This window comes from Fusarium tjaetaba (assembly GCF_013396195.1).
Source record: "Fusarium tjaetaba strain NRRL 66243 chromosome Unknown NRRL66243_c0000449, whole genome shotgun sequence".
Classification (NCBI taxonomy): Eukaryota; Fungi; Ascomycota; class Sordariomycetes; order Hypocreales; family Nectriaceae; genus Fusarium; species Fusarium tjaetaba.
In genome coordinates, this window is record NW_023501645.1 from 1 (window position 1) to 20,895 (window position 20,895).

General features: G+C 48.5%; 9 protein-coding genes across 9 annotated transcripts; 6 read left to right on the forward strand and 3 right to left on the reverse strand.

Moving 5' to 3' along the window:
- Positions 1 to 246: 246 nt before the first annotated feature.
- On the forward strand, positions 247 to 1,101 carry FTJAE_13645 (acetyl synthetase; the record flags this gene model as incomplete). The annotated part of the gene is made up of 1 exon (XM_037346810.1): positions 247 to 1,101. One exon carries the CDS (start codon positions 247 to 249, stop codon positions 1,099 to 1,101), a length of 855 nt encoding a protein of 284 aa, XP_037199316.1.
- A 725-nt stretch (positions 1,102 to 1,826) lies between these two features.
- FTJAE_13646 (ankyrin) lies at positions 1,827 to 2,526 on the reverse strand (the record flags this gene model as incomplete). The annotated part of the gene is made up of 2 exons (XM_037346811.1): positions 1,827 to 2,437; positions 2,493 to 2,526. 2 exons carry the CDS (start codon positions 2,524 to 2,526, stop codon positions 1,827 to 1,829), a joined length of 645 nt encoding a protein of 214 aa, XP_037199317.1.
- Positions 2,527 to 3,223: 697 nt separating this feature from the next.
- On the forward strand, positions 3,224 to 5,365 carry FTJAE_13647 (GAP1-general amino acid permease; the record flags this gene model as incomplete). The annotated part of the gene is made up of 8 exons (XM_037346812.1): positions 3,224 to 3,390; positions 3,448 to 3,542; positions 3,600 to 3,609; positions 3,671 to 3,953; positions 4,028 to 4,149; positions 4,207 to 4,613; positions 4,676 to 4,886; positions 4,948 to 5,365. 8 exons carry the CDS (start codon positions 3,224 to 3,226, stop codon positions 5,363 to 5,365), a joined length of 1,713 nt encoding a protein of 570 aa, XP_037199318.1.
- Positions 5,366 to 6,207: 842 nt separating this feature from the next.
- Positions 6,208 to 8,088, reverse strand: FTJAE_13648 (DAL5-Allantoate and ureidosuccinate permease; the record flags this gene model as incomplete). The annotated part of the gene is made up of 6 exons (XM_037346813.1): positions 6,208 to 6,414; positions 6,472 to 6,879; positions 7,284 to 7,542; positions 7,607 to 7,731; positions 7,791 to 7,884; positions 7,934 to 8,088. 6 exons carry the CDS (start codon positions 8,086 to 8,088, stop codon positions 6,208 to 6,210), a joined length of 1,248 nt encoding a protein of 415 aa, XP_037199319.1.
- A 514-nt stretch (positions 8,089 to 8,602) lies between these two features.
- FTJAE_13649 (linoleate diol synthase) lies at positions 8,603 to 9,937 on the forward strand (the record flags this gene model as incomplete). The annotated part of the gene is made up of 1 exon (XM_037346814.1): positions 8,603 to 9,937. The coding sequence occupies one exon, from the start codon at positions 8,603 to 8,605 to the stop codon at positions 9,935 to 9,937; it is 1,335 nt and encodes a 444-aa protein (XP_037199320.1).
- Positions 9,938 to 10,898: 961 nt separating this feature from the next.
- On the forward strand, positions 10,899 to 12,839 carry FTJAE_13650 (C6 transcription factor; the record flags this gene model as incomplete). The annotated part of the gene is made up of 5 exons (XM_037346816.1): positions 10,899 to 10,977; positions 11,033 to 11,115; positions 11,178 to 11,755; positions 11,809 to 11,976; positions 12,035 to 12,839. 5 exons carry the CDS (start codon positions 10,899 to 10,901, stop codon positions 12,837 to 12,839), a joined length of 1,713 nt encoding a protein of 570 aa, XP_037199321.1.
- Positions 12,840 to 14,758: 1,919 nt separating this feature from the next.
- Positions 14,759 to 15,985, forward strand: FTJAE_13651 (WSC domain protein; the record flags this gene model as incomplete). The annotated part of the gene is made up of 1 exon (XM_037346817.1): positions 14,759 to 15,985. The coding sequence occupies one exon, from the start codon at positions 14,759 to 14,761 to the stop codon at positions 15,983 to 15,985; it is 1,227 nt and encodes a 408-aa protein (XP_037199322.1).
- A 445-nt stretch (positions 15,986 to 16,430) lies between these two features.
- FTJAE_13652 (Zn(II)2Cys6 transcription factor) lies at positions 16,431 to 18,108 on the forward strand (the record flags this gene model as incomplete). The annotated part of the gene is made up of 4 exons (XM_037346818.1): positions 16,431 to 16,624; positions 16,669 to 17,280; positions 17,338 to 17,888; positions 17,948 to 18,108. 4 exons carry the CDS (start codon positions 16,431 to 16,433, stop codon positions 18,106 to 18,108), a joined length of 1,518 nt encoding a protein of 505 aa, XP_037199323.1.
- An 845-nt stretch (positions 18,109 to 18,953) lies between these two features.
- On the reverse strand, positions 18,954 to 20,670 carry FTJAE_13653 (monooxygenase; the record flags this gene model as incomplete). Its single annotated transcript, XM_037346819.1, has 2 exons — positions 18,954 to 19,508; positions 19,564 to 20,670. The coding sequence occupies 2 exons, from the start codon at positions 20,668 to 20,670 to the stop codon at positions 18,954 to 18,956; spliced, it is 1,662 nt and encodes a 553-aa protein (XP_037199324.1).
- Between the last annotated feature and the right edge of the window lie 225 nt (positions 20,671 to 20,895).

The window sequence follows — 20,895 nt, forward strand, 5'->3', positions numbered from 1 at the left end:
ATAAAGTAAAACCTAGATTAAGTATACTATATATTATATTTATAGGAAAAAGTTAATTATAAAAACTTAATATAAAGATAAGTTACTAAGTAAGATAAAGGAAAAGTTAGATAAGCTAGTAGTATTTAGTAAAAAAGCTTATCTATTAAAGACTTATAATTAGGACTAGGTTTTTAATTAAATAAAGCTTTACTAAATAAGTCATAAAGGTTTTAAATATAAAGGTATAAAGTGACAGTACTTAACATGTTTTCCTCATTCATGGCCGGCGTCATCAAAGAATCTCGCAAGGATCCCGAGCTTCTGGTCATGCTCCAGAGCTTTGATGCCTGCACTTATGGCGGACTTCCACTGGAGGAAACTGAAGCAACTTGGGCTCGGGAGCAGGGAATCAACCTAGTCGACCTCTTCGCCAGCACAGAGGTCGGCTGTATGCTGATGGGTGTGGGGGGGCGACATGGGAATTTATTGCGGACGTGGCCTGGATCAACATTTGACATGCGACCTATATCAGTCGTGTCAAATGGCACTGTCAGCGGAGCGCCCATCAGCGCTGTTGACGGTGCACCAACTGGGAAGCTCGTGGAACTAGTGGTCCCCAAGCATGCGCCTGAATGTCCGCACCCTTCGCTCTGCGACCCAACAACAGGTGACTTCATTACAGGCGATGTCTTTCTCGAAGACGGACCCGATCGTTACGTCTCCAAGGGTCGCAATGACGATGGGATCAAGATGGAGATCTCGCTGCGCTGTGATACGCGCTCCATTGAGAACAACGCACTTAAGACGTGTGGCAAGGATCTCCTCAGCGCCGCGGTTGTCGTTGGAGCTGCCAGACCTTCACCCGCCCTTTTTGTCGAGGCCAAACGAACTGAGGGCCACGATGGATTGCAGGCTGAGATTTTGCGTCGAATTACGCCCTTCCATGAGCGCAGATATAAACACGAGCGTATCCTCGACTCGCGACTTATTGTCGTCGTGCCCAATGGTACACTACCGAGAACTGCAAAGGGTAGTATACAAAGGAAACTGGTCGAGAGAAAGTTTAAAGAAGACTTGGACAGGATTTATTCAGAAGTGTACCCTAGGAATCAAACTTGAGATGGATAAGCAACGTAGAAATTGAATTATTTGTAAGAAAGTTGATTACAGAAGCTTCGCCATATCGCCGGTACTAGGCAGTAGCTAATGCTTTCCTGCTTCTGCGCCAAATCCCAGCTGATATCTTTCCCTTAGTCGTGCTACTGTTGGCCCACGTGGTCTCTCTTCCTCATCAGGCACGCAGAATTCTTGCAGTGCCTCAATACTCCAGCCCTCTTATCTATCCTGCGAAACTTCCCCTATCGCGGACCTCTCTCGGCCAGCATTTCTATCATAATGGTCAGGATCCATAAATACCTTTTCTGAACATTCTCATCCACTTCCAATCTGACCTTCTCCCTCATGATATCTATGGGTGACTGCATTCTTCTATCACATTTAACCAACATATAAGCCCCCACATCTAGTAACAACCGGACAAAGTCCTCATCTGTGTTCCTCGCGGCTTCATGTAGAGGAGTGGTTCTGTCGTTCGCTTTGCCGTTGGCGTCTGCTCCGTATACTCGAAGAAGTGAGATACATTCCGGGTGGCTATGCCGTGCGGCCAAGTGTAGCGGCGTTCTTCCCTCCATATCAGCTGCGTTGGCGTCGGTACCGTATTCCAGCACGAGCCGTAGAGAGTCAGAGTGCCCATGAAGGGCAGCAATATGAGCCGGGCTGATGCCGGCTGCCGTCTTTTCCCTGGAACTCGCTTCCGTGAGCAGTTGTCGGAGGATTTCGACCTCTTATGGTCTATGGCACGCGGCGGCTCGGAGAACAGGAGTGATACGATGCCCGTCACGCTCTACCGGAATCGTGATGTCTGCACCATGATCTGTGAAAAGTTGTATCGCTCGCTGGCTTCTGACCTTGATGGCTAGCATCAGGGGCGTAGTATCACCAGAAGGGATAGTTGATAGGCGATTTACATTGGCAACACTCGTATTGAGTAGGGTCTTGAGGACGGCCTCGCTGTAGTCAGCTGGTCCGGTCATCCGATTAATAGCACGCAATAGCGGTGTCCAGCCGTCAGCAGCGGCAATGTTCGGATCAGCGCCTCGTTGGAGCAATGGAATAACAGCTAGGGCTGGATCATGGCCTGCTTGAACGGCATAATGGAGGGCTGCGTGCATCCTTTCTCGTCTGTTAGCCTGGAATCCGCTCCGAGATCCAACAGCAGGGATACGGGAGGAGGAAAGGGCCTCTCCAGTGAAGTGGCATTTGACCATTATTGTGTATCGCATCGGATGCGTCTGTGCACCGTGCTTAATGAGATTCTTGATCACATCTCTGCTTCCGAAGTCTACTGCAGTGTGGAAAGGAGTTGGACCATCTAATGCTTGCGCGTTCGGATTTGCTTTTCGCTCAAGCAGAAGATCTCCGATGGTGTTGGTTCCATAGAGACCGGATACGTGCGGCTTTCCAGTCGAGTAATATAGCGGCCATGATGAAAACCAATGGCTTAGCTAATCTTGTTTAATCAGTTGGCCAGCTGTTTCGTCACTGGGACCCATAAGCAAGATATGGCCTTATGAGATACTGTTTTTACCAGCAGCTCACAGTACAGTCCTAGCTTCACATTCGGCTAACCGGCACGCTGTCTTGACCAGGGTTCGAGCTAACGCCCGATTCAGGTAGGGGAGGAGGTCATGAGACAAGCATTCGCGTATCGCCTTGGCCGCAACTAGGTCATTTAGGGAAGCTGAACCTTGTCCCCCGGAATCCACCTTTACTCCTCGCACCTCCGCAAATGGCAGGTAGTTATGTAGAGTATGATAAGGAGCACAGGCGAACCACTAATGACATGAGAGCTTACGATGAAGACCGGATCCGCCGGCCCACATTTCCCCTCGTTGACAGAGCGCCATGGCGTTGGAGTAAGATTGGAACAGGCTGCTTATCGCCAAACCATCGCCGATTGGACACATTAGCTATTGATTGATGCCGTAGCAGCCGTGCGGCACACTCCATTGAGGAAGGCAGTATCGTGCCAGCAAGCGTAAGCAATGGCTCCCAGAGGGGGGCACATGATTTGCCTGGAGCTCTAAATTGGGGTAGCTTCCATCTTCTACATTTCTTTCTTTCTTCTTTCTCATCTCTCCCATTCCTACCCATTTCCGCCCTCTCCTCTCTCCTCGTCACGATGAGTCTTAAGAACGAAAACAATGGCGGCAGCGATGGCGCTGACTACAAATCGGGCACGGTTGATCCCAAGGCCGGCGGGCAGTTACCTGTCGATAACCCAGAGGCCGGGACGACCAATCCCCTCCATAAAAATCTCAAGGGCAGGCACATGCAGATGATTGCCATGTAAGGGTTTAATATCAAGTACTCAATTGTATATCAACTAATGGTCGCTTTTCTAAGTGGTGGTGCAATTGGTGCTGGCCTGTTCATCGGTTCTGGAACTGCTTTTCAGACTGGCGGACCTGCTTCTGTTTTTCTTGGTTTCCTAATTGTTGGTAAGTTGTGTACCCGACATTGGTCGTGATGCGATAGCTAACGTGTGTGTTCTTCAGGTGTCATGGTGTATGTTCCCCTTCGAAGCATCTTTCCCTGCAGTTGATGGATATTGACATAGATCATTTAGATACCTCATGATGCAGGCCCTCGCAGAAATGACTGTCCTGTATCCGATCAACGGTGCCTTCACCATGTACATCTGCCGCTTCGTTGATCCCTCCTTCGGGTGGGCGTGCGGCATCGAGTACGCCATCAGCTGGCTGACTGTCCTTCCCTTTGAGATCTCCGCTGCTTGCAACATGATCCATTTCTGGCCAGGTTCGCACGGTATCAACAACAGTGCTTGGATCGTCCCGCTACTTGTCGCCTTGGTGGTCATTCAATTCTTTGGCGTCAGGGGATACGGCGAGGTATGTTCCCACCTGTCTGAAAAGTTCCCAGCCTTGAGACATGTGGACAATGAGCTGACCGATTATTGAATTAGGTCGAATTTGTTCTCAGCTTGATGAAGATACTCGCATGCATAGGCTTTATTATCCTGGGAATAATAATCAACTGTGGCGGCGTTCCAACAGACGACAGAGGCTACATCGGTGGAAGATACTGGTAATGTCATGCATGCCTCCAAGTGGCTGGACTAGGCTAACATGTATTTTGAAACAGGAACGATCCTTACAGCGCATTCCTCAACGGCTTCCACGGCTTCTGCAGCGTCTTCGTCACTGCAGCATTCGCCTACACTGGCACCGAGCTGACAGGACTGGCTGCCGCGGAAACAACCAATCCAAGGAAGGAGATCCCCAAGGCCTCGAATCAGGTCGCATGGCGAATCGGTATCTTCTACGTCGTCAACCTTCTCATTGTTGGACTCATCGTGCCGGCAAACAGTCCCCTGTACGGCAGTGCGACTACCGCGTCGCAAGGGTCGCCTTTTGTCATTGCAATTGAGCTTGCCGGCATCAAGGTCCTGCCATCGATTTTTAACGCCGTTATCCTGATCGCCGTTATGAGTGTTGCTAACTCGTGCACCTTCGGCTCGACTCGAACGCTTCAGGCTCTCGCTGCAAATGGTGCGTGCTACGTGATGATATGAACATGTTGTTTGAGACGCTAACACAAACTCTCTGTACAGGAATGTTCCCAAAGAAAATGGCCTATGTTGACAAGAAGGGTCGTCCTATTCCCGTGGTTATTCTTCAGCTCCTCTTTGGGCTACTAGCATTCATTAACCTGGCGCATAATGGTGGCACGATCTTCAATTGGCTCCTGTCACTGTCGGGTCTTACTATCCTCTTCGTGTACGGTGGCATCGCTCTGGCTCATATCCGCTTCCGCAAGGCCTGGTAAGCAAATCTCCTCTTGTTTTCTCCCCTGCTTTGTTCCTCGATGACTAACTTCTAACAGGGCCATGAACGGTCATACCTTGGACGAGCTTCCCTACAAGGCCAATTGCGGCGTCTGGGGTTCCTGGATATGCTTGCTTGTCTGCGTGCTTGCTCTGATCGCTCAGTTCTACGTCGCGCTTTATCCCGTTGGCGGCCCTAACCTGAATGCAACAAACTTTTTCCAGCTCTACCTCGCCGGTCCGCTACTGATCTTCCTCTACTTAGTCTGGAAGGCCTACAGCTGGGTCTATGTGCCAGCACACCGCCCATTCTTCATCAGAACAAAAGACATTGATATCTACACAGGCATGAGGGAGATCAATAGTGTAGGTATCTCTGCAGAGGACAGAGACGCTAGTAATGCTGAGTTGGGAGAGGAAAAGCACAAGGGAGGTGCTGTGGCATATATTAAGAATGCTGTCCGAAATATTATTTAAACTTTACGGGAGTACCTTATTTAAGGGGTAGGCAGTAGGGGGCAAGGAGGTAGAGAAAGATTGATAGGTCTTATAAGAATATTATACAGGACCGATGGGCCATGATGAACGACGTGTTCAGTGTGACATGCACATTAACAAACTCATTTCATAGGTCTTTGGCCTACTCTCGACGGGCCCGGATACGATCTTTCCTGTCACTGTCCGTGCTTCATTTACCCGACGACTGCCTGCATGTTTGGTCTCCTACGGTCTCGCTCATCATAGATAAGATATTGCTCCTCACAGAGATGACACGCTAGAACCCCTTTCAACAGATCGCAATGTCCAAGTTAGTCTTGCAGTCAGTGTAACAAGCCTCTTAGATTCCCATTGGTAGTTTAGCTGACCGTTTCATTGTGCGAGAACTGCCGCGTTCGCAAGGTACACAGACCCCCAAGTCATGAATATATTGACGCTCGGCGCTTACCGATTCTATCATAGGTTCTTTGAGATAGGCAGTACCCGTGTTGCCAGCGCTTCAATACCATCGAGTGGGTCGATGCCGACAAGAAGCCCAGAGTGAAGTGCAACCTCATCCTTGTCACCTCACAATTGCACGTCACCCCGATGTTCCGTACTCCTTCCATCAGGTCAAACATGCCAAATAAGTCATAACTACATATTAACATCAACAGTTAATCAAAAGGTTGTTAGACCACCCTCATTTACAAAGAGTAACTGCGGTAAAGTTCGGGTTTTAAAAGAGGCTTCAGCCCCCAGGCCACAAAGGTAAAGGACACCAATAAACACATACGGGCAATATACTCGTCACCCACACAATCGCCTAAGATCTTGCTTTTTTACAAAGAGTAACGGATCTCTTGGTTCTCCCAATCAGTCTCATCAAGATCAGCCTGGCCTGCGTGTTCAAGAATGTGTCCATCTGAGACAGCCTCAGCTCCATGCTGCTGATTTCTTTGTTTATTCCATCTTGCCATTATCTGTCTCATGGAGGTAACAATGACAATGTTAAGAACATAACAGGCTACCATGATGTTAAATGCAGTCTGGGCAAAAAGATTAATATAGACTGATAGGTCATGGAGTAGATACTTAGAACTTACCTTGTAGCCAGGGGCTTCTTGCGCAATAAACGTAAGTGGCCCAATAATGTACCCAACGCAAAATCCAACAAATAGCATCCCATTGACAGTAGCTTTCTTTGTGTGCCCGGTGATATTACTGGAAACCAAACTGAGAGTTGTTGGGAAAGCACTGGCTTGTGCGCAAACCAGCCAGATGCCTGCAAGACGGGCAATCTTGTTGGACTCTGGAAGAAGCTTAACCATCAAGACCCCAGCCAAGGATATAAAATTAAGAATAGCAATAGACAGGCATCGCGCATTCTTCAGTGTCATCGAAATCCCTACAGTCAAGATGACAAAGAAGAGAAGAAACGCGCCTACCGACATAGACAGAAGTTGGGTTTGGAGCACACTGTATCCAAAGTCCTTTATGATAACGCTTCCAAACTGTGATTGAACTGTTTAGTAGCGGTTCCAATTAGACATATGGGTAGACAAGGCCTTGGGCATTGTGCATCACTTACGGCAGTCAAACCACCACCTGGAATGGTTGAAAACACACAGAGGAGAAAAAACAACCAAGACCTCGGGTCTATGAAGGCTTCCCTCATCTGTGCATAGTTCCATTTGCCTGTTTGTGTAGAATGCCTCGCTCCCTGTACTCTTGCAAAAGCTAGTTTCCTTTCGTGTTCATTAAGGAACCAAGCACTTTGGGGAGTAGTAGGCAGTAGCCACCAAACAACCAAGCCCCAAATAAAGGTTGCTGCTCCGAAGATGATAAATAGGAACTGGGGGAGTGATTAGCTCTTGAACCACACATTACCTCTTGTCTGAATCATGCGCTCACATACCTGCCAACTTTTGATTGCACTGTCGATATGGGAGATGCCATACGCCATGATACCGCCTATTATGTATGCCACACTAGCTCCGCCATACCAGAGACCGTGACGCAAGGCATGTTCAGAGGGTTTGTACCAAGTGGACGTGATGATTGTAAAGCCTGGGCCAATAGCAGCCTCAAAAGCACCGAGTAGGATACGCAAAACAGCCAGACTGGCAAAGCTCTTGCCAGCAGCCATAACCATCTGGATGCCTGCCCAAATGAGCCTAGTTCAACACATCAACACAAGTACATAAGGGTGTTGTAGGGGCTATGAGGGAAGAAACATACACAGTCAAGACAACGACTTTAGCCACTGGGAATTTGACCAGGAGAATTGAAGAAAGAGGACTAGCAATGAGGAATCCCACATAAAAGAAGCTAGAGACCCAGGAGTATTGATTGCCACTAAGGTTCTAGGACATTGTTATTATCGTTCATGTTTCTTGTTGATATAGATGACAGGTTGACTTACTGCATCCTGCAAGATACCCATGATTGCAGTGTAGCCAAGGGACGTCTTGTCAAGATACTGAAAAAGGTATAGAACGAACATTAAGGGCATCAAACTGTGGCACTCTTAGATCAACGTATAATCAGAAACAGTGAGTGACTTACTGCAGGTCAATCTTTCGAACCAGCTTTCGCTCCTCGGCCGGGGTCATTGTCAAGGTTGAGTTTGCTTCTCCGACACTGGCACTAGAATGTTTGTTCGAAAGCTCTATTGAGGCTTTATCCTGGCTAGGACAGCTGCGGTTTTCCTTTAAACTCATGGTGTTGTGCATGACTGGTAGTGTTGTAGTTCAATGGGGTCTTAAATTGTGATGATTCAAGAAATTCCGTAGAGGTTGTGTTGCTCTTTATATACCACTCTGTCAAGCCACAAAGATAACGAGTAGAAACGAGCGACCCTTGAGATGAACGTGTGCAAGGCGGATCCCGTCCTCACCAACTATCTCGGCTATCGACCCCTCCAGCTATGGGTCCAAGACTCTAAACCCAATTGCCCAGAAATGTGGCTCCGTGTACATGTACCCAGATCTTGAGCAATCCGATTGGCTGGGTACAGGTACCCGACTAAATTCCAGCTACTTCCCCAGATTCTTAGCCCCTTGACCTAAACGGGTACAAGTACCCGAACCGAAATCAGTCTCCCCAGCTTTCTTCTCCCATTCCTAGGCTTTGAAAAATGTATTTAGAAAGAGGAAATACCCTCGCCGATACGAATCATGGTGAAAAGGTTGGCACCTTATCTTATTACAACGTTACAAACTAGCTTACTGCGTCATGGCCAAAATCCCTATGATCCCCGATCACATAATCATTCCTTGGATTCCTCCTCCGCGACCAAGATACATTCTCACCGGGGCCAATATCATTGACCCTGTTCAAGGCACTGTGCTAGAGAACGCAACGATCCATCTCTGCGATGGTATCATCAAATCTATCAATGGCGATGCAACTGAATGGAGCGACGATCCGTCTGTTTTGGAAATGGACTTGGGCGGAAAGTATGTTTGTCCCGGCCTGATAGACTGTCATGTGCATCTCGCAGCAGTTCCTGGAAAGAAGGGTCTGGAGGATTTGAAGAATTGGAACCTTTCAGCCTCGCTCCTACGCCAGCCACAAGTCTGCAAATCTATGTTGGAGAGGGGATTTACAACCGTGAGAGATTGCGGTGGTGCTTTAGCTCCCTTGAAAAAAGCGATTGAGGACTATGTTCTTCCAGGCCCAAGGCTATTCATCGCTGGACACGCATTATCGCAAACAGGCGGTCATGCAGACGTCCGCGAACAGCTAAACGAACATGAGTGCTGCGGCGGAACTATCCAAGGGATCGGGCGAGTCATTGATGGCGTGCCAGACTGTTTGAAGTATACCCGGGAGGAGCTTCGCCAAGGATCCGACTTTATCAAGATCATGGGCGGTGGTGGTGTGGCTAGTCCAACAGATAAGATCGAGCACATCCAGTTCTCAGATCAGGAGATCAAGGCTATTGTGACGGTTGCGTCTAACGCAGGCACATACGTGGCTTCTCATGCCTACACACCTCAAGCGATCCGACAAGCAGTCAATCAGGGAGTTCTGGGTATAGAGCATGGAAATCTCATCGATAAAGAAACCGCTGAACTCATGGCTGCCAAAGGAGTCTTTCTGACCCCGACCTTGGTTGCTTACGCAACTATGGAGCAATTTGAAGGCTTTCTGCCACCTGCTTCAGCCAAGAAGAACAGAGAGGTACTGGAAAAAGGATTGGAAGCCATTAAAATTGCAATGGAAGCTGGAGTAACGATATGTTTCGGAAGTGACCTCCTCGGGCAGTTACATTTTGCGCAATCCCGCGAATTCGGGCTCCGGTCGCAAGTCCAAAGTTCGCTTGAAGTTCTGCAAAGTGCGACCATCAACGCTGCTCGAATGCTTAGGCAGGAAGGGTTCTTGGGCCAGGTCGCCCCAGGATTTGCTGCCGACCTGTTGATCTTGAACGTGAATCCATTGGAGGATATTACCGTTCTGGATACACCTGAGAAGCACGTACTGGCAACATTCAAGGATGGACGAGTCTTCGCGTCAAGGTGGTCAGAACTGGAAACCTACTTCAGCCGAACAGTAAATATTGCTTAGCTTGTAGACTCAATCAAGAGACGTATTACATTCTATCATGAAACCAACAATAGATCATTCCTGCCAAGTTGAAGTCAGCATATGTTGGCTGTCAAACTGAATATGTGATATGCATAATGCAAGCCTATGGAGAAACGCCTCGCGTTGATTTGCTGACACAGCACTTAGTACGCATTGTTCCCCCACATTATAAGCTTCTATTGACTCTGGGAGATCTCAAGAAATTTATCTCTTAGCCTTATCGGATTCAGCCCCTTAAAATACTTGAAAATTAGTGTTTTTTGCCTTGGCTGGTAGATGTTGTTCACGTGATTGTCTTTAGTTTCAGTAACCCCTCCTTTAAAGTCAAACCTCGTCATCCACTTTTCTTCCCGAGCGCTGCGATTTGTCGTCTGATAATTGAAAAACTTTTGATATTGTACCTGAATCCTCACAATCATCGAGCTTGCTGTGTCTATAATGCCCCCTCCGCCGCAACCAGGCCCATCGAAGAGACACCGCCCGCACGTCCCTTTAGAAAAGCGAAAAAGAGCGGTACGCGCATGTCTTTCTTGTAGAGGCAGTAAGAAGAAGTGCGTCTTGACCTCGGTAGATCAATGCGAAGAGTGCACTCGGTTCGGCCTTGCATGCACCTTTGAGCCGGTTCTCAAGGATCGTGGCAACCAACCATGTGATGTTCCATCGAGACTGTATAGGTAAGTGAGACTCGCTCTCATCCTACTTCTTCATTCACCATTTTCATACAATCTCAAAAGTTCCATGTACTGATTTCTTGATTTAAAGCTCGTCAGTATGGGATACGGTGACAACAGACGTCTCCCGATGTTTACAAGATAGATTTCCTGACATCAAGCTCAATTCTGAACAGCTGTCAATTGTTTCAAATCTCTTCAATGAAGCTGTTTGGAAGAGGGGTCCACTTCTTTTTCTTCAAAATGATAGTTCTCTTGGACCATTATCTATGGCGTCGAAGCCAATTCCTCCGCCCAGAGTGGTCACGGAGCCTGAAGCGAACAACTTGCCAGCGACAGTAGAGAACGGTATGTTTAATGTTGATTTGGCAAGTACTAGCTCATGTCTTATTCTCTCTGGTAGATCATACGTCTTCGGTTTCCCACGCTAGCTTCCTAGCTGCAGTCTCAGAGACTATCCCCCCAGTCTCTTCAAAGGATCACTACGTGCGTAATACAAGCCACGACAGCCTCATTCGTTTTGGCATGTTCTAACCAAGCATACACAGGATCGGTTACATGTCAACCCCCTTGCTCAGCAAGAGGATGCATATTCCATCAGTAATATGCTCGACCAGCTTCCTCCCCGCGAGGTTTCTGAAGATCTTGTTGATTTATTTTTTACATTTCTCGAGACTAACTGGTACTACTTCGACAAGAAGAGGTTTCGAGACATCTTTACCGAACTGTATGCTGATAGACCTTCCACGCAGCAACTTCGCTGTGCCAATGTCTGTCATGTTCTTCTCGTCTTGGCTTTGGCGAGTACCTTCAAGCATTTGGTCGAACCATTCCACTTTATGGATGCAGACCGAGATGTTCCAGGTGGCAAGCTCTTTGCAAATGCTACCAGGCTAATACCCAGAGTAATTGCAGATAACTCTGTCGAGAGCGTGATATGCTCCCTCTTGGCATCGCTATACCTGCTTTCGACTGACGATATTGAGCACCACCATATCTATCTGGGATTGGCCCTGAATCAAGCACTTGGCCTCTCGATGCACCGCGAAGGGGGGAATAGCGAGGAAACTCCTCAAGCTCGGGAGGTCAAAGTCCGGGTCTTTTGGACTATATACACTATGGAACGGTATGACAGTCGTTAATGTTTTATTTATTCATGACAGCTGACAGTTCATATAGTCTAATATCTGGTATCATGGGTCTTCCAACGATGCTGCAAGTCAAGGACATCAGTGTTTCGCTGCCACAGAAGCGACAAGATCTAGATGGGGATGACTGTCAGGCTGTCGATCGCCTCATTGCAATAACTAAGCTGACCATGGGGATGGATGAGATTATCAGTGAAGCGTATGGAACAATCTATTCTTTCCATGTTAGAGATATCACAGTAGCTGACGAGCCCCAGACCCATTGACAAGAGTGAGAGTACATATAAATGGGCCTTATTTAAAATGGAATCTCTCAGGCCGCCTGTTCCAATTGATATCTCCAAGTCCCCAGGACCGTTGTTCCGAGCCGATGCCCATCTACAGATAATCTATCTCCTGATTTGGGTAAACGTTGGCCGCGGTGCCACGTTACGTCTTGTTCGCCAAACACTTCAGCCTCCATCTGTCTCAATGGCTTTGGGAGACCAAGAAGCATATCTCAGATCGCAAAGACTGGTGGAAAAGTGCAGAGAGGCAGCCACAATGATCATTAGCTGGATTACTCAGTTGCATCACCGTGGCCTACTCGCCAAGTATTCGTTTACAGATTTTCATACATGCAGCTCTGCCACTATTGTACTTTTGTTACACTCTCTCCTTTATCCCACTTCTGATTCATTACCAATAACACAAGGCATAAATGCTCTGAAGTTTATGGCTGAGGGCAGTAGGTTGGCCATGAACGCACTGCGACTTATCGAACGCCTACAGGAGGCTATTCAGAAGTCTAGTAGTGTTGAGGTCTCAGGCTCTACCATGAACCAACCTTCGCTATCAGGGATGGTGGTGGATCTGGACCTATCTCAGATTCAGCCTTTGGGCAGTGCTGGAAATCTTCCCCTCGCTTCTACCAGTAACTTCGAATCTTCTATTTTACCCACCACTCAAACCCTGTTTCCGGATTTGGAACCATGGCTGCTAGAGTATTCCGACCAGGACCTAATGCTGTTCGGATTCGATGGTTTTGGTTCAGTGTTTAATGCACATGTTTCTCAGACATGAGCTCAAGAAAGGACAGTGTATTCGTTACATTATGTAGTGTCTAATTGAGTGGATTTCTCTAGCTATTAATAGCTCCAGTTAAGAGCCTGGCAAGCGTTTTCTTTCCAAGTTGACTTGCTCATCGAGCATGTTTATGGTGACTTATACTTTTGAATGCTGGCGAGGTGTTTTACAGACTTGACACTTCTTACTTGGCGCTGCCTGACGCGATAGCTGTTAGTTGTAAACACATAGCTATAGAGCGTGCAGATGATGGCACGCTCTGTAAACTGAGGTGAAAATGAAGTTTCTTAAAGGCGGAGTATTGATCTTCGCGTAGTGGGATTGCCTAATAAGTTGGACGGCATCTGCCAATTTATTACATGACCATATAGTATAGGTTAGTTGGTTTCATTAGTTGACATGGGCTAAATGGGAAATGGGAGACGAAAAGTGGTTTTGATGGATTTAGCAAGGGTGGCACGGTCCCACGCGTTCTTTCCGGAAACGCGTCACACGTCACCGATATCAATATCAGATCATGCATACTTTATATCGCAGCCAAAATCCAAGCCCCTACCATTCAAAACCAGTGAGAATTCACTCATCGGCACCGTCCCCATGCTCTAACCCAACTTCTGGAACACCAGATTCATCAAGTCCTTTGCCCTTCTGGCCTCTGGCGATCACTCGCTCCATCGCACCCAGGTGTCCTTGAATCTCATTAATGTACCCTCGATGTCTGAAATATCAATATAGTCGGTCTAACCGGTCGTGCTCAGCCATGTTCCGAAACCATAGAGGAATGTGCTGAGAACCGCCGTTGCAACGAGGGTCTCTGCGCATCGCTTCTTAGAAGGTGTTGAACTAAACCACGGTGCCAAAGACCTACAAAAGTGTAAGGTCCCTACACTAGGGGCCTAAGGCAACAGGGCTTATATTTTGTACAACAGAAGGGGACATGAGGCCTCGAGAAACGTTCACATCAATCAGCCAAGTGACGGTGAGACTCAGCTTATACCTGGCCAGTGTACATGATACTGGAGTCAATTTCGAGTTTAGGCGTGACTCCGGAAGACCAGTACAGCTCGGATCGAGGCCACTGTCTTGCAGCTTCAGGGTGGTTTGGTGTCCTATAACCCTTCAGCCTTGGTAAACCACTGAGCATAGACATTGAGGAATCGAAAATATGAATTGCGGCCCAGATCCGCCGGTGCATCTCGCCTTCAACACAAGATATCTTAAGGAAGTGGCACGGCTCTTGGTGGTAGTCCATGGGAAGTGCAATCCCTGCCCGCAACCCTGTTTGTCAGAAGCGCTGGATATCCTTGGCACTGAAGATAAGTGTTAGAAAATTATTAAAGGTTGGCCCAGAATCACCGACGACAACCAATCAAATAACCGCCGGCGTACAGCGCGCTTGAACTAACGTTTCAGGAAGCCAGTAGTCAGCCAAGTCATAAAACCTGTAACCACATTCCCTATTAACAAACGCCACAGCGTATCAGCGTAGTCCTCCATTCATTACAAACTATTCTAGATCCACTCGGCGGCATATTGTAGACAAACTGACACACAGGTAATTAAAGAAGATCTTATATAATTATCTTCCACGTCTGTCCTGGTTATAGTTTTATTTTTCCACAGCTCAGTTATACTTTCTTTCACAGAGGGCTCGGGTTTCTTATATTCATTCATTATCTGTCGCTCCTTTCAATTCCTTGTTCTTGCTACTATCTTAAACTTCATCTATCAGAATGCGTATCTTTTCTTCATGCGTTGCTGCGACCTTGGCCCTGGTGGCCAGTCCAGCCTCTGCCTTCTTCAGGCTGCCCTGCAGTCGCCCCGTAACGCTCCAGCGGGTTGATCCCATCGTCAATCCGGGAACGCTGTCAGCCCACGCACACACTGTCATGGGAGGGAACGGGTTCAACTTCACCATGAATTACGATACGGCCAGAGCCTCGACCTGCACTACTTGCAAGGCCCGAGAAGATCTGAGCAACTATTGGATTCCCAACCTCTACTATCGCGCCCCTGATGGCACCTTCGAAGATGTCCCTCAGACAGGTGGCATGTTGGTGTATTACCTACAGCGATCGGATCCCAAGGATCCAGAATACGAGAAGGGCTTGCTTGCGTTCCCCGAGGGCTTCCAGATGTTGGCGGGTAACCCGCATTTGCGAAGTTTCAAAAACACGCTCGAACAAAGGGCCATCTCTTACGCCTGCCTTGGAGTAAGCGGACCCGAGACCCATGAGATCCCTCCCCATAATTGCCCCAATGGATTGCGCGCTCAAGTAATGTTCCCCTCCTGCTGGGATGGCAAGAATCTGGATTCGCCTGACCACAAAAGCCATATGGCGTATCCGGATCGGGTTGATAGTGGTGTTTGCCCACGTTCGCACCCAAAGCGCCTCGTCACGATATTTTACGAGGTAGTCTTTCAGGTCGACCAGTTCAATGACAGGTGGCATGGGAGCTCGCATCCTTTTGTCTTTTCCAATGGCGATCCGACCGGCTACGGCCTGCATGGCGACTTTCTCAACGGTTGGGACGTTAAGGTCCTGCAGAAGGCAGTCAAAGAGTGCACTGATGCTTCTGGAGTCATTGAGAAGTGCCCTGCCCTTACATTCTTCGACGATGATGCCATGAACGGATGTCGCGTGCCAGTCCAGGTCGATGAGAAGACTAATGGTGTCCTCAAATCACTCCCCGGTTGCAACCCTGTTACGTTCGGCCCGGAGCCTGCTACGCCAGTTGTTGGTGAAGCGTGCAATGCCACTAAGAAGATCAGCCCACCGAAGTGGCCATTCACCGACGTTACCAACACCAAGAAGTTCCGCTACCTGGGATGTGCCAAGGACACTTACGGTTCCCGCAGCCTTAACATGGCCCAAACGAGTGCCGATAACATGACGATTGAGTCGTGTCTTGACTACTGCGAGCATCAGGGCTACTTGTTCGCCGGCCTCGAATACGGCCGAGAGTGTTACTGCGGGAATGCTGTTGATAAGAATAAGCTTCCTGTTAAGGGACAGCTGGGTAAATGCGAGATGCCTTGTGCAGGTAACAAGGAACAGGTCTGTGGAGGTCCAGGCGCCCTTTCACTCTATCAAAAGTGCAAAGCATCAGAGGGTTTGTGCAAAAATGCCGAGATTATGTAAATGGTTTTGTTTTCAATCTGTCATGGTTGCTGGCTGGCAGAAGCGCATTGATAGTGACTCTCCAGCTTGTATAGATTCTTTTCACCTTCGGCCTCAACGGCCACTTGGTTATTAACTAACTACACTTATTTTAACCCTTTTTCCAATACTATACTACTTCTATATGCTTATAATCTCAACTCACTAGCATCGCACTTAGGAGCTCAATCATCAGACGAAACAAATAAATAGCCCTGGCGGTATTTTCCGCCACTAACTATCCCACTAAATAAACCAGACGCTAAACCTGCGTAGCGTGCCGTGTAGTCATTGGGCACGAGATGAACAGTTTCCCCGCGTTTCCCCGCGTTTTAAGGAGTGGACCGCATTTTACCTACAATTTCGGATATTGCCTGCTTTACGTTACCCAAGCTTCTTCCTCGACCCGTATATTCATCAAGCAATCATGGATAAGACGCTGAGACGCCGAGCCCACGGGCAAAGATCGCGCACTGGATGGTATTGCCCTGCTTCTGATAGAAACGAAGTTGCTCGCTTGCTTACCTTTTATCTGCTACTTTTAGTCTACCGTGCCGCATCCAGAAGATCAAGTGCGACGAAACTCAACCCTGCTGTCAACAGTGTTACAAGCGTAATCGCGTATGCAATATCTCAAGCTCCCGATTCCGCGTCTATACTCGCAGCTCTGATCCTGATCTTGTGGCGGCCCCGACGCGGTCGAAGCCATCAGAACCTGGCCCTGTTGATACGAGTTGCCACGATGCCGTCGACGAGAGTATCAACGCCCATGAGAGAGATTGGCATTTGTTTATTGGTGAGCATAGCAGATCTCAAGATATAGACGTGAGCGACGAAACAACCAGTGTCCCCAGCCCCATCTCAAATACTGTCTATGACTCGGGTCGCATCCTGGTTCAGCTGGCGAACTTACCCACGGTCCATCTCAATGAAGCCCAAAATCACCTGACGACTGTAGCCGCCACGCCCGGCACGTCGGGCGAAATGAGCTCACCTTTACCAAATAGCATTGCAGTGCAGCCAGAAGTGCCTCGACGAGAGTCAATCATCCCCGAGGCATTCGATTTCGTCGTTTCGCCGTCTCCTTTTGGAACAGATGAGAGTCTACCGCATTTGCCCGCAATGGTCGCGGCGCATGCTCTCACGCCATCTAAGGACTGTCAGAGTACAGGAAGCTTGGCTTCGACGGAATCGATAGACCGGAAATCGGAGATCGTGGAAACCGACCCTGAGCTGTCCTTTTTCTTGCGGCAATTTGCAGACACAATGGGAAACTGGTAAGCAACCCCGAAAACTCATGACAGTCGCCTTGCATTGTAACCATCTTCTTATAGGATGGATCTGTTCGACATGGATCGACATTACCATCGAGTTATACCAATGCTCGCATGGAGTAGTCCACTGCTTCTTTATTCTGCCTGTGCCGTGGCAGCCAAGCAGCTCACCTTAGTTAAACCCTCTCCACAGGAGCCTCGGTTCTATTTTCAACCCTGGCAGACCAGCTTCCAAAAGGACTTTGCATGGTATAGCACCAAGTACTACGACCGTGCCATTTCGCTACTACTAGGGTATGTTTCCGACCTCAGTTCAGGAGATTCTGGGCAAGAAAACGCAATACAACAGAGCAAGCGTGGTCGCACCCCCAAGCCATGCGGAAATGAGATCATCATAGCAGCCACCATATTATCAGTTTACGAGTTCCTCACCGCTAGTGACCAGACATGGTCTGAACACCTTGATGGTATCCGATCCTTTATTGGTCTGTCGGAGGAACTGGGCTTTAATTTTCAGCCCACATCAGCAGGCCCAGTTCTTGATCCTCTACTACCAAGTCTGCTACGTGCTGCTTGTTGGAATTTTGCCAGGCAAGATTTCCTCGCAGCTTGTAAGCTTCTTTCTTATCTTGTCATTCTTAAACCTCATTGCTTCCCAACTAAAGCATAGCTAACATGGCTAGTGATCAATGGTCACAAAACTCGTCTCGATACGGAAAATCCAGTGATCTGGCGACAAATGGGTCTAAGCGTGACTGGAAATGGGAAACCAATAGCCCACATGGATTCGCATTCCTCAGAGGATGCCCATTCGGAGTCTCTACGGCCTGATATAATATCCAACACGCTTGTATGGCTTCTCTCAAAACTAGCCAACTACGTTGCTACCCCGACCGATTCGAAACAGCAACCTACATCAATACAGGGCCTAGAGGCTACATGGCTCTCATTAAAACAAGAATTTGAAACATGGCACCAAGGTCTGCCCTCAAGCTTTCGGCCATCATACCGAGTGCGACGCACGCCTCATTACAATGTTGAGAGAAGTCAAAGATGCAGGCATCAGACTGAATCGTTGATCTGTTATGAGACATGGTACAGTAGCAGTATGTGTGCCTCTAGCATGCAATCTTACCACATGAGTCAGATTCTTCTCTTGATTCACAAGCCTGAAGGGCTAGTAACCCCTTTCTCACAACCCTCTTCCTCGGGAGGCCCTCTCGATGCCTTGACGAGGTTTAATCAGATGAACCGGGTACTGCAATATCATGCTGCAGAGATTTGTGCTATCGCATTGTCCAGACCGGAAGCAGCTGCGAGAATCCATATGCTGCAACCTGTTTACCTCGCAGGTCGTTGTCTACACACCAAAGCTGACCGTGCCATTGTTCTTGGGCTTCTTGAGTCCATTGAGATCGAGTTGGGGTGGAGCTCAAGATACCGGGTGGATGATTTACTCAGAGAATGGGGCATGGACCGGAACGAGATCATGGACTGCTGTAATTGATCTTCTCAAAGTTCGGATACTGGTAGTGGGATTCGAAGATACGTATCACATCTCTCTGCATCTTCCTAGTGACACCACAGCTACATAGACTAGATTTACTTGGTTTCAGGTCTGTTCTTATCTACATTTTGTCGTATTGTTATTCTTCTTACATTATCTACTTGCCGGATCACGCCAGCTTGTCATTTAACAAACGCCATACAGACGACATCGCACCCTTGTCCACAACTAATGAAAGACCAGCAAACGCCGGTAGCAATGCCCACAAGCGGGAAATCCCACCGCCGCTCTTGAGGTCAGAAACAAACCGAAAGTCTCCCCAACGAATGAAGATACTTCTGAGCCAAAAGTGCCACTGCCATTCAGGATAGATCAACAGATTCTTTCCTGTCTTTGGCTCGACATACCAGTTGCTGCAGCCCGATGACCAGACTAAGCTCTTGCACTTGGACTGAATCCATGAGTTCTCTTCGTCTTCGGCCTGCTGTTTGACTTGTACAGCCTCCACTCTTTGCGAGGGCCAAAGGGATATTTTTGGCGGGTGCAGAGAACGAAGAACGGAATCGATGACGCGGAGAGTAAAGTTTATCTGGCACTCGGTCGACCATGTAACTGACAGATGACCGGTGAGTGTGTTGGGCCCCATCATGATGAACATGTTTGGGAATCCGGCGATGCAAGTACCGTAGTAGGCTTGGGGGAGTCCATCGTTATGGTTGTTCCACTGTTCAAATCAGTCAGTCACTCATTTTATCTACATGTGAAAGATGAGTGCCTACATGATCTTCAACGGATTTTCCTTCTAGACCGATAATCTCCATCGGAGCGAGCAGCTTTGTCGTCTCAAACCCAGTGGCCAGCACAATGGCGTCAGCTGGAAGCTCCTTGCCCGAGCGAAGAAGGACGCTATGTCGCCCGATGCTCTCAACAGGGTCGTCCGAGATGAGATGGAGGTTAGGCCTATGCAGCGCCTCGAGGTATCCCGTGTCAAACACGCGACGTTTGCAACCAACTTCGAACTTGGGAACCAACGCATCGACATACTCGGCCGGTGCATTCTCTTTGATGTACTTTCTAGACGCATCACTCAACTTCTGACGCGCATCTTTGCCCGTTGCAGTATTGAACATGAGCCACTCGGCCTCGAGCTGGGCGTAGATGATGGTGCGGAGTAACATCATGGCACCAGGTACCCAGCGCATTATGAAGCGGAACAGGGTCGAATATTCTGGATTGGGACGCTCGAGCAACCAGTGCGGTTGTCGCGCAAACTGGGTGACGCTCTTGGCAGTCTGCGCAATGACGGGCACGAACTGCGTGGCGCTGCAACCGTTCCCAAGCACCACGACATTCTTACCGGCGTGGTCGAAGCTATGGTCCCACGTGGCAGAGTGGAAGATGTTGCCCTCAAAGTTCTCGTGACCAGGAACCTCACATTTCTTCGGGATGCTGAGGGCACCGACAGCTGAGATGAGGATGTTGGCTCGTCGCTGAGTGACTTTGTTTGTACGGTGGTTGAGGATCGTAACGAGCCAGGTGCTGGACTCGGACTGCCACTCGGCTTTGGTGACGCTGTGCTGGAGACGTATGTGGGGGTCGATGTCGTGCTGGCGAGAGACGTCTTTGAAGTAGGCCAGAATCTCAGGCTGCATAGTGAACTTGCGCGTCCAATGCGGGTTCAGGCCAAAGGAGTATGAGTAGAAGTGGGATGGGACATCAACTCCACAGCCGGGATATGTGTTCACGGCCCAGGTTCCTCCAACTTCAGTGCCTTTCTCGTAGATCTCGAAACTGGCATGTTTATACTTTTTTTGCAGTTGGATGGCGAATCCAATGCCAGACATGCCAGCGCCAATAATGAGAACGTCGGTATCAGCAGCAGCCATTGTCATGAGAGCAGGGGCGACAGGTGAATAGAGAAGATGAGATGTTAGCTGAGAAAACAAGATCTTGCAGGCGGGAAAACAGATATGTCCAGTATTGTTTCTCTTTCTGCTGGAAACTAATCTTCTCTGGCGTTGAGCTTGCTAGTACCAGAGAAGGATGAGGATAATAAAGCCTCCATGAGTGCTGGAGAAGGTATTGCACTGATTGACCTTGCCTTATTTTTT